Source organism: Lynx canadensis, chromosome A1 (assembly GCF_007474595.2).
Source record: "Lynx canadensis isolate LIC74 chromosome A1, mLynCan4.pri.v2, whole genome shotgun sequence".
NCBI lineage: Eukaryota > Metazoa > Chordata > Mammalia > Carnivora > Felidae > Lynx > Lynx canadensis.
Genome location: NC_044303.2, coordinates 17,820,111 through 17,832,924, shown reverse-complemented (window position 1 = coordinate 17,832,924; position 12,814 = coordinate 17,820,111). Strand labels below are relative to the sequence as shown.

Here is a 12,814-nt window from a genome sequence, read left to right as displayed (position 1 = left end):
ATAAGGGGTGACACCCAAGACACCTTTTCGCTTTTCCAGGGGCCCTCGGCCTCCCTCTTCCTACCCGCCCCACGCCCGATCCGGAGGGATGGAGGCACGAGGCAGTGGGTGTCGACAAACGCCTCCCCCGGCCAGGGTCAACTCCGCGGACGACTGTGGACCCCGGGCCCTGACAGCCCCGGTTACCTTGTCGTTGTCCAGCCGCGTCTCCAGGATCTTATGCAGCTTCCGCGATAGCGGGTTGTTGGTCTGCGCCGGGCCCCCGCCTGCCCCATTGCTGAGGCCGTTGGCAGCCGCGGACGCGGGTACTGCTACCACTTCCCCACCGCTCTCGGCCATAGTGTCGCAGACCCCGCCCCCAGCTCCGAGGGGACCCCCTAGGCTTTCGGCAGGGACCCGCGCCGGCCGCGCGAGTACTGCGCGTGTGCGTGGACAGCGCGCATGCGCCCCGGGTCCCGGAAGGCTCCGCCAGCCCTGCTCAGCTGAGCCACGCTGCTGGAGAGGCGGGGTTAGAGCGAGGGGTAGGTGGGCAGATGCTTAGGGTCCCCTTAGGTAAGGGGAGACTGAGGGGAGGTTTCGCATACGGTCTGGAAATCGAATCGTGTTTAAAGTTTGGGGATTACGGTTAAAAGGATTTCGGAATCCCGAATCAATGAAAATCTAAGCTAAGTTTGAGTAACATACACTTGACACCCGTGCCTGGCGTATAAATTCTACAGTAATTAAATTCATTTTACCTGATTTTTTTTTTGTAAAGTATTTATTAAAGGTGTATTACATGCTAGGTACTCGAGTAGGCATTAGGGGATGTCTGAGACAGAGGAGTTAAATGTTAAGATTGTGATGAGTGCTCTGAAGGTATTGAAGTGCAGAGTTGAAAGAGAATAGTGAAGGGAGGGTCCTACTTCACCCAGGAAGGTCTGGTAAGGAGTTCACATTTAAAGTGAGATTTGAAGGAGAGTCTGAAACATGGGGTGAAATCGTTTCCCCCCCCCAGAGTGTATAAATGCAAAGGTCCAAAGACAAGAAGAAACTTGGGGGGTCCATGAATTGGCCAAAGCCAGTGCAGCTGCAGAGTAACAGATGAGGGAGTAATAAGATGAAAAATAAATTCCCCAGAGGGTCTAGATAACAAGTGTTGTTTTTTACATTTCTTTTCTCACTTAAAAAAAAAAAAAAACTGGATCAGAACAAAATCTCTGAACTTCTTGTTTAGTATTTTTCTGAAACACTAACCATTTAGCTTTTGTCCTTAATTTGCGTTGTTGTGTGTGTATGTATAGACATAGACGTAGACATATATGTATACCTGACCAAGACACTCACCCCAGTTCCGGCAAGTGAAGAAATGGCTCAACTGGCAAAAAGAAACGACTGTAAGGTCCCTATGACCCCAATAAGAAATACATAGGACTTAGATGAAGAAAACTTGCAAGTGTTATTGAGGGAAAAATAAAGAGGAGGGAGGGAGCAAGAGAAAGAGAAACTAGAAACAACCAAAGTGTCCACTGATAAAGTACTGAACAAATAAATTATGGTTCGTTCACTCAGTACAATAATATGCAATTCGGGTGCCTGGGTGGCTAGGTCAGTTAATCGATTGACTTCTGATTTCACCTAAGGCATGATCTCACAGTTTGTGAGTTTGAGCCCATGACGAGCTCCACACTGACAGTGTGGAGACTGCTTGGGATTCTTTCTCTCTCTGCCCCTGCTCTCTCTCTCTCAAAATAAAGAAACTTAAAACAACAACAACAACAAACAATACCATGCAACTGTTATCTACCACAAAGGAAATTTAAATGCTAATGTAGAAAGAATTCCAAAATACAATATATGGAAAAGCAACATGTGTTATAGTGCATATAGTGTGATCCCTGTGTGTAAGAAAGAGACAGATACACTTAAACTTTAGCTTTTTCTTTTTTTCAGGGTGGCTTTCCTGTGGAAGGGAGGCTTTTACTTTTCATTTTGTACGTTTCTAAATGGACTGAAAATTCCTATCTTAACCCATGTGCCACTGAATTATTAACAGATTATTAAGGTAGGGTAATTATGGTCTATTTTTCTTTGCTCACTTGTACTTCTCTGAATTTGCAGTTGTAAAAAAAGGAAGCAAAATCATTTGAAAATTAGAATATTATGTGGTTGAATAAAAACAGAAATTATTGCACAATTTAAACATACTTAAAGCCATTTGTATATTTTTTAATTATCAGATGTCCCATAAGGCTAACTATAAATTGTAAGTTAAATGCTTAACATCAATATTTTTCAAATGTTAAAATAAATGTTCTGGTGAGCCTTGTCAGACATGTATTTATATATATCTATGTATGTAATTGAATATAAAGGTTTTCTTTTCGTGAAAATGTGAAAGGTAATTTTGTATACTGAGTTCTTTAGTATACTAGAGCGCTAAAAGAATTAAAACACAGGCTCTGGCTTAAATATTTCAGTTTAATGGGAGAATAAAAACATGCATATAAAAGGGCAAAGCATTCTTTGAGTGCCTTGGTGGCTCAGTCAGTTAAGCATCAGACTCTTGATTTTAGCTCACATCATGATCTCACAGTTGGTGGGTCCAAGCCCCTTGTCCTAGCCCTGCTTGGGATTCTCTGTCTCCCTATTTCTCTGTCCCTCCCCCGCTGGCTCTATCTCTCTCTCTCTCTCTCACCCTCCTCCCTCTCTCTCTCCCTCTCAAAAATAAATAAATAAACTTAAAACAAAAAAAGTAAAGCATTCTTACATAACTACAGGGGAAATGTGCTGTAGAGTAAAATGTAGAGATTCTTACCTTCCAAGTGACGGTTGAAATCACTTGGCTTCTGAAATAAGTGGGAATCATATTATACTGGCATGGCTTCATTAAAATATGATGTAACATTTATTAAAGCCATATCTGGTGAGTCATAGAATTTTCAGCCCTCTGTATTTTTCACTGTATTAATAGCAATAGCTCCTATCGCTTAGCGTTCAAATGTACTGATAATCTGACTCAGTGCTAGATATTTTTAATATACTATCCTTATCTTGATAACTACCCTGCAGCATAAGGATCATTACCATGTTATCATGTAATTAGTACTCTGATGAGTAATCCAAGACTAACAATCTTTCCAAGGCTATATGGCTAACCTTCGATTGCATAGCTACTTCTAGCTAAGTTGGTAGTTAGTTGCCAAATTCTATTACTGCTTCCTTGTTTTGCATAGCTACTTCTAGCTAAGTTGGTAGTTAGTTGCCAAATTCTATTACTGCTTCCTTGTTTTGGTTTTGAGTTGTGTACACTTCTTACTTGGAACGTAGTTAAAATTTTGTAACTAAACGTTCAAATGCATTTTATGCTGGCATTGACTTGACCCCATTCTTACTGCCTTCATATTGACACCAGCATTATTTTTCTTTAAAAAAAAATTGTTTTTAATGTGTCTTTGAGATGGAGAGACAGAGCACAAGCAGGGGAGGAGCAGAGCGAGAGGGAGAGAGAGAATCCCAAGCAGGCTCCATGCTGCCAACGTAGAGCCCGAGTGGGGCTCCAGCCCACCAACTGTGAGATCATGACCTGAGCCAAAACCAAGAGTCGGGTGCTGAACCAACTGAGCCACCCAGGTGCCCCTAAGTTAGAGTTCTTCATTGCAATTAATAGGAGCTGACTGTGGATGGCTTAAGGAGAAATTTCTTTAACAAGAGGATATTGGGTAAATCTCAGAATCAACAGGAAGGGTGAAGAGCCATGCTCGGAAAAGAGGCAGAAACAAAAGGAGATGGGCCACATGGAACAGTTGCCAAAATCACCCCACACAGCAGCTCGCTGTGGGTCCCATTGTCATTACTGCTGAAGCCTGGGATCCACGGGTCACTGTAGCCACGTTCCTGACCCCGGACGTAGGATGCCTCCGTGGCACAATTGCCAATGCTCTTTGGAGACTATGTTGCTTAAAATTTTACCATTCCTGAGGAGTTCTCCACCGTCTCTGCCTTTTGTGCCACTTTCTCTTGTTTCAAAGTCTAGGACAAGTGCTTCCCATCGGCAGAGCTCAGGTAACAGATTTGTGCACATTGTCAGGGAGCTGAGAAAGTGGACAATTGCTCAAAACTAGAAAGAATATTCGTATACTATGCAACTCCCTCTCCCACACATGCACGCATGCATACACATGCGTATATTGCAAATGTCTACCACAATTTACCCCTTTGAAACAAAATTTTTTTAAACGTTTATTCATTTTTGAGAGAGACAGAGTGCGAGTGAGACAGAGGCAGAAAGAGAGGTAGACACAGAACCCGAAGCAAGCTTCAGGCTCCGAGCTGTCAGCACAGAGCCTGACACGGGGCTTGAACCCACAAATTATGAGATCGTGACCTGAGCCGAAGTCAGAGGCTCAACTGACTGAGCCACCCGGGCGCCCCTCACGATTTGCCCCTTCAAGTGGATAATATCAACATGTACTCTTCTTCCCATACTTATCCTTAAAAAATATTTTTGCCTCATTTAATGTAATTTATTTACCACATAACCAAAACCCCACTTACTTTATCCCGTGAGGTAACAAGCCAAAATCGAATCTGTTTGTCTATTCCAAAGTCAAAAGCTCAAAGTGAGAATTCTCTCTAGTTTTGCTCCCCCCCACCAATATCATGTAATTTATGGATTAAACTGTAAAGTAACCACCGAGCACCAGTTTTTTAAAAAGTGCTATTCGAGAAAGAAAAGTCAGAAAACAGGGGTAATGTCAGAGTTTTTATTTCTACAACTTCACAGAGCTGTTATTGGAACACAGGATTTCTGTTCTTTCCACGACCCCTTTGTCTTCGGCCAACACATCAGTTGACCAAAGTTCTTTATCCACTGAGGTGACCCAAACTGCCATGCCAAAAGCAGCTGGGCCTCTGAGGGGTCTGGCTGTATGAAGTTACTGTGGTTTCCTTTTAATTTGGCCCCTGGACATGGAAGTCCTAGGAAGTACTCAGGGAATTCTGTAGATGGCTGTCCTTACTTCTTTCTGGCTCTACTATATAGCAACACCCAACTTCCCCTTTATGGTCAGGATCCGTCACTCTGCACCACCATACAACCCCCTTTTTCGTCTGTTCACCCACTTCCACTAGGAAGGAGTCTCATCATCTGCTTCAACTCGGACAACTCTTATTACTCCTGGAATATGTTAGTTCTCTTTCCTAGGGCCCTGACACTTTTAATGACAAGATCTAAGCTCTGCAATAACACACATCTATTCTCATACTTTTAGAAGACAGTAGAAGTGCAACCAACACAGAATTCCAGAGTCAACATCAGCAGCAGTGCCAGACTTTTGGAGACCAAGAGCAAAATGTTTGCAAGTGGGTAATAAATACCATGGAGATGCCATTCCCACCCACGCCCTTTATCTGTAGATCGTATATTCTGGCTGCAGGAGAAACAGGACAAATACTGATCTGCGGTTTGGAGAATGGCATGCATAAAACGTATGAGGTGCTGTCTTCTTGCTGTTTCTCTGTGGAGGTCCTGGTAGCACGTTCTGTCTTTGTTGCATATTTCTCTCAGGGACTTGGAGTAGTGATCCCATGTTTCCTATGCATCTTGAATCACAACTTCCTAGCCCTTTTTTCGCACCTCCTACTTTTTGCCTTTACCACTCACTCCTCAGTTTTTAGGCATTGAAGCTTCTCACGGTGAAGTACATACTGATTTCTCTGATCTCCCTGTGACTTCATGAATTTTGAAAGTGCCTTCCAGTTTCTCATATTCTTTTTTATTCAGACATTTTCTGCAGTAGTTCTCATCCTTCAGTTTAAATTCTCTGAAACCTTAGCAGTGGTGGATGTAATGGTCTCAAATTTTTTAGCAATAAAATTATTTCCAACCTTCTTCAAATGAAATTTGCAGGACCGATAACAGTGTGGCTGATCGGACTGAAACCTCTTGCTCTTTCTCCACTAAGGACAGCCCTTTCTTCATCCGTACAGCCTCCTCTAGCTGCCTGTATCACTTGGAGTTTTGAGGCTGCAAAGTAACTGACAGTGTAATTTATTGGAAGGGTATGAAGACTCAAAGGGCTGAAGGGAAGACTGAAGTCTTAACTGAACAGATAGCAATGGGAGATCTTAGCGGCTAGAACCACTATTTGGGTTTTAGGGCACTCCTGCTAGGTTTATTTTTGTTTTTTTTTTTTTTTGGTTTGGTTTGGTTTTGGTTTTTGGTTTTTTGCCTTTGCTCAACATTAAAAGTCCTGAAGCAAGTCCACTTTGGCCACATGCCCATCCGTTGGTCAGGACATCATGATTTACAATCCCAACCTGATAGCATGCAACACCAGAAAGGTAATTGTAGTCAACTTCATAGCTATAAATTTGTGGTCTGGGAGACAGATAAGGAAGCAATCTATTAAGAAAGGTGCAAAATCAACTAGGTAGGAAAGAGATTAGTTTTAACCCCAGCACAGGGGAGAGGTGGGAGACTGTCCTGAAGATTCCAATTAACTTTGAGCAGACAGCAGAGGTTAACTGCAGCTAGGTGGGGCAGGAGGTATAATTCAGCAATTATATTTATGAAGGTGGCATGGTAAGAGCCGTGTCAGAAGTTATAGTAAAGCTAAAATGGCTCAGGATGAAACCATTTGTGAGAAAATGCAAGGATTTGAAAAGCCTCCTTTCTATATGAAAAGGCTTGGTATTTTTTTAACTTTTTTTTTTTTTTTTGAAAGAGAGAGAGAGAGAGAGAGAGACAGAGCACAACTGAAGGAGGTACAGAGACACAGGGAGACACAGAATCCGAAGCAGGCTCCAGGCCTGCCAGATTTTCCATCTGAAAAATGTGTGTTGCCTTGTTCTTAAATCTAATGTATTAAGGGGTGCCTAGGTGCTCAGTTAAGCACCCTACTCTTGATTTTGGCTCAGGTCATGATCTCATGGGTGTAAGACTGAGCCCCGCATCTGGCTCTGCACTGAGTGTGGAGCCTGCTTGGGATTCTCTCTCTTCCTCTCTCTCTCTCTGACCTTCCCCCGCTTGCACGCGGGCTCTCTCGCGCGCGCGCGCTCTATCAAAATAAATAAACATTAAAAAAAATCTTGTATGTTAACTATGACATATTAAATTTATAATTTTCATTTATAGTGTTTTTTGTGATTTTAAACTTAATAGATGCAATCTTATTTGATAAATTTTTAACAGTATTTATAAGTTTAAATAAATCTGAATCATCCAATCTTTATTCTTAGGTTTATAAGTATCATTTAAGTACTAAAGAAAATTTTGTAAGATTTGTGATTCCACTTGCTTATCTGTTTGAAGTACTTCAGAAAACCAGATGTATTAAATATCTATTTTAAGTTAAAAAGTTTCAGATAATCAAAACAATTGCATTTACAAAGACTTTTAATTATTTAGGAGAACGTACACTTTGCATGACTTTAATGTGAAATGTTTAACATACGAGTTAAATTTAAGAGTTGTACTTAAATGGTTGGAGAAATTTAGTATCTTAACTTCAGAGACTAGCTGAGTATTAATTAACAATCACTAGATTAGTAAGTGGACTTATTTGATATATAAGTTGTATGTACAACTTACATTTAAAATTTTAATATGTTGACTATCAGTGAAAATAAATGCAGATGTAAGGATTTCTTTCTGCATACAAAAGCTATCCATATACATTTAAGAAAAAAGCACCTCCATTATCAAAAGATAATTTTCCAGAAGGATTGATGTAGCGTCACCGCGGAAAAGGAGAACAAATTTACAAATGTCCAGCACGCTTGCCCCTGCAAGGTGCTTGGGCCTCTGTGGAGCCCATTTGAAAACCCCTAGTGAAGTGGTCGATGCTCTGGTCCTGTGGGTTGAGTCTCAGCTTTGTCACAGTATGACATTGGGCATTCACCTTTCGCCTGCCATTCTGAGTCTTATCTGCAAAACATAGTAATGCCACCCAGATTGTTGAATCACGAGGATTTGATGGAATCAAACGTGTGCAACATGTAGCATATAATCCGTAAAGTGACGCGTCGTTGCCACATTCGTCGGAGCTATTGCCCACCACCATCAGTGGAACCAAACGATAATCTTTCATTTTTGCCCATCTCATGCAACAGTTTCTCATTTTCGGGCAGAGCACGTAGAGTTTCTCACATTCCCTACCCTCTTTCAGCTGCAGGCTTCATCTGGCGCGCGCGCATGCGCGCGCGCACGCACACACACACACACACACACACACACACACACACTTTCATAGTAAGGTGTAAGCATCCATGTGCTTCCTAGAGCTCTGGTTGTGGCCTCCTTCCTTCTGTGGATGCCTGTATCTGGTTGTGCAAGCTTCTGCTTGTGTTTCTTGTCTATTTTCGTGGTTCTCATCTGCAGGGTTGCCAGCCAGCCTCTGTCATTTAACACTTACCACGTTTAATCACTGGATAGTAATGTCTCCAATTTAAATCGCCGCAGTTAATATTTTCATTGTTCAACTTCTATGATCTAAACCACAAATTTCCCTCTCTTTTTATTTGCCCTCCTCCGGTCGCCATTCTGCATAGACCTGACAGCCTTCCACTTTTAATTGATTGCTATTGATTCTCTTTTCAGAATATATGAGCCCCTGGCCTCTTTGCAGAAGTAAGCAGTCCACCTGTCACAGAGAATCTGATTTCTGTTGAACTCCTTCTGCTTGAGCTTCCCACGAACCTGTGCTGTGCCTTGGCCATCCTGTACCCCTGCCTGGAACACATCCCTTTCTTCTCCCCTTGGCTCGCACTTTGTCATTCTTTTACTCTTCTCCAGAGCCTCGTCTTCCAAAAATGTTCCCAGCCGGGCCAGGTGTCCCTCCATGTGTTTGCAAATCCCCCTACAGATGGTTCTGTAATTGCACTTCTCACATTATATATCATCATCAATACATTTTTATTATTCCCACTAATCCGTGAGCTCCCTGAGGCTAGACACAAGCTCATTTATCTTTGAATCCTTAGCACTTTACAGGGTTTCTGGAATGTAGTAGGAGTTGATTAAGCATTTGTTGAGTAGATTAAAAATTAATATGAATAAATAGACTGATTTATTTAAATAAACCATGACTCAAATTGTACATCATCTGTTCCATTCTAAACCAAATTGAAGACAGCATTTGTATTTTTATCAATGTCCTTGCCTTTGGTTCAGTTATCCAGGGGAGAAACTCCTCGTTACCTTTGGTTTGCCTCCGTTACTCCCTTCACTTTCTCTAGTAGTGAATCATTTATTGAAATCCTGCAGATCTTACCCCCACGATATCTGTTGCACCTAGCTTCCCCTTCCTGTTTCCACCGCTCGCTCCTTTCTTGAAGCCTTGATTTCTGAGTCACCTCCCTTCTTTCTGCCTCACAATTCATCATCGAATAGTTGCTTTTATAGCACACTCATGCCATTTCTTCCCCTACAGTTCTTGGTATATCTCCACGTATCCCTTCCTGGATCAAAATCTTTAATGAATCCCAATTCAAAAACGTAAAGCAGTAGTTCCTCAAAAATTCAAAACCTATCACCCCCTCTCAGGTAAAACATTTTGAGAATGTACAATCTACAGACACATATTTATAAATGTATACTGAAGTTATGACTGTACTAATACATTAGATATGTTCTTAAGCAGGTATAAAAAGGGGCGCCTGGTTGACTCAGTCGGCTAAGCGTCCGACTTCGGCTCAGGTCATGATCTCATGGTTCGTGGGTTCGAGCCCCACATCGGGCTCTGTGCTGACAGCCTGGGAGCCTGGAGCCTTGGATTCTGTGTCTCCCTCTGTCTCTGCCCCTCCCCCACTTGCACTCCGTCTCTCTCTCTCTCTCTCTCTCTGTCCCTCAAAAATAAAGATTAAAAAATAAATTTAAATAGGCATAAAAATCTAAAAAAGTTGAGATAGAAAATACAAGTCTTTGAATGATTTTATTTTTAATGTTTCAAAGAACTTCTTAGCTCTCTAGCTTTTTATCACTAATGTTATATATGTTTATTTCCATAGCATGTAATTTGGTATGAATAGATTTTATGTGTATTTATTCATATTTATGGCGTATGTACAGGGGTCATTATGTTTAAAAACGTGGGTTCATACTTTGTGAGGCACTAGCTGAGGGTGCTCTTCCTGTTCCAAGTTCGGTTTATTTCAGTACCTACTCTAAGGGCTATCGTGGCAAGAAGACGTAAAAAGCCCCAAGATTTCACAAAGGCATGACACATAGCATGCCATTTATGAGAAGGCTCATTGTAAGTAACTTTGGATCTATGTCCGTATTTCAAAGATCATTTTTTAGAACAGTATTTCTTTTCAGGTCTTATCAAATCGCCCCTGTGCTCGTTTTGTAATGTGGTCGACAGACACTGTGTACTTAGTGTAAAGGGAATGTCAGCTCTGCCATTTTTTATTGACCTGTGACGGCATTATTAGCATCATCTTCATCTGTGAGTTCTCCGAAGAAATCCTGTAAAACTGCTTGCCAGTGCTCGCTTTGGCAGCACACGCACTAAAATTATTTGCCATTTCGTGGGCATGCCTTTAGTTAAAATGAGAGCGGCATAGGCTATAAACCCACCTAACTGGGCCCGCAAACCTGCAAACTCACTGAGAGGTAGGGAGCACGTTGCAGTGAGCAGCTCACTGAAAACTAGTAAAGAGTGAGGGGTCCCTCCCAACCTCTCAGCATCCCGGAGCACCCACTCTTCCTTTGGGATGCCTCCCACACTGTGCATTAAATAAGACACGTGACCTTGAAACATGGTCAGTGAGGGAACCAGTCAGTAGAGCAAATTTTTAGTAATGCTTCTTTATTTATTTTTTTAGTTTTTAAGATTAAAAGTTAAGACAAACTGAAGTTTGGGGTGCCTGGGTGGCTCAGTCGGTTAAGCGTCCCACTCTTGGTTCCAGCTCAGGTCATGATCTCACCATTCGTGGGTTCGAGCCCCACGTCGGGCTCTATGCCGACACCGTGGAGCCTGCTTGGGATTCTCTCTCTCCCTCTTTCTCTGCCCCTCCCCTGCTAGTGCTATCTTTGTCTCTATCAAAATAAATAAATAAACAAATAAAATAAAATAAAATAAAATAAAATAAAATAAAATAAAATAAAATAAAATAAAACTGACTGAAGTTTTGACATCTCCTCACACCCCAGTGCGTTCTCTTACATACCTCCCAGAGTTTACACCCCACTCTGGGGAATGCTAGTGTAGAGAATCAAATCCAGACTGCTGTCTCTGGCTTCCAGGTACTCTAGAATTCGACCCTAAGCCATCTGAGAAATAAATCCTTCTGTGTCACTCACACTGCTGCCCCAGATTTATTTTATGCTGCACTCCAGGCATTATGCTCCTTGTTTCTAAACATGCCCAGTGTCTTTCTCCCCTCTCGCCACATGGCCTCCCTTGTGCCTTGAATGTTTTCCTCGTTGTTACCTCAGCATGTCTGCCTGTCAGGTTTCTCCTCCATGAAATGTCCATTTGGGTATAATTCCTTTTTATCTCATCTGAGCATAAGTTTATAGAACTGGAAGATTTTCTTTGGCACTATGAATTAGAAATAGTTACGCACATGTATTATGTTTTCTATCAACAGAGTATAAACACCTTAAGAAAAGGCGCTGGGTGTCACTAATTTTTCAGTTCCTAACAATTATCCTACAAATTTCTTGGCACACAGTAGCCATGTGTTAGCAGGCAGTGTGATACTGTAGAACAACGTGAAGTTGGGAATCACACAGACCTGTCTCACAGAAGAATGAACATTTCTGTGAAGATTTTGGAAAGAAAATTACCTTCTGTCATTTAGAGCTGCCCAATCAGAGAATGGTTATACCTTCATTCTCACTGGAAGTGTTGAAGCAGGAGCCAATTGAAAATCCTCGGAGAGGTGGAGAAGAGACGTCTCCATTGGGTGAAACGGCAAATTGAAGTTCTGACTCTGATTTGGAGGAGAAAAAAAAAATCCCAAACCTGTAAAGGCCATTTCCAAGGTGAATGCTGTTGTATTTTAAAGTCATCTGCCACATCTCAATCATAGCGACCATTTCCATTCCTATGTATTGACTAACACTTATATAGGATACCGTTTTAAAAACAAGAGGTGACTTCGAGTTTTGATAGGTTTGGTCGCTAACTCGTTTTACCTATTAACCGGTTCAGTCATTGATTGTAAACAAGCTGATTTTGGAGGACTGGCTGTCCTATTGGTAACAAGAATTATTACCTCTGTTAGTTCAGTGTGATCTCATCCAGCCATGTTCCATAGGCACAGACAGCGAAGGCAATTTAGGTAATGGAGGTTACATCATATTTTGCAGGGTTAGTTTTATTGTCTTCTACACTCAGTTTTGACTATTTAGCAATCGGAAAAAATACTTGCAAACGTTGTTTGTGACTAGAACTGTTAATAACCTACCAGCACAAAAGGATAAAATACACACACACACACACACACACACACACACACACACATCTACGGTGCTTGAAACACTGGTCATTAGAGTCTTGTTCTAGGAGATAATGTGGCACTGCACTTATTTTTAACTGAAGGTGATACTCCCTGAATGTGCCCCATACTTATTTGTGGTGTTCTCATAGTCCCACTTGGGAAACACAAACAGCGGGTTACTGGATTAAGAATGGTAAGAGTGAAAAAATGACAAAGGACCTTCAAGTTGCTTAAAAATAGAAAAACACCCATGATGTGGAGGAAGCGGAGAACAGGTCACATTAATTCAGAGTCGTCCATCACGATTACACCTATGCCTGACCACCCTTAGCTCCTAACGAGCCCCGGCCCCAAGAGTGCATGGCCCATTAGCAATTAGAAC

At 41.8% G+C, this 12,814-nt stretch overlaps 1 protein-coding gene across 1 annotated transcript in view; it reads right to left on the bottom strand.

Annotated features, from left to right (window-relative positions):
- The window catches only part of COG6 (component of oligomeric golgi complex 6), an 83,912-nt gene extending 83,473 nt beyond the window's left edge, over nucleotides 1-439 (bottom strand). Inside the window, exon 1 of the mRNA XM_030309483.2 lies at nucleotides 187-439. Coding sequence (XP_030165343.1) covers nucleotides 187-339 — 153 coding nt within the window. The 5' untranslated portion in view covers nucleotides 340-439. The remainder of the gene's footprint in view (nucleotides 1-186) is intronic.
- Between the last annotated feature and the right edge of the window lie 12,375 nt (nucleotides 440-12,814).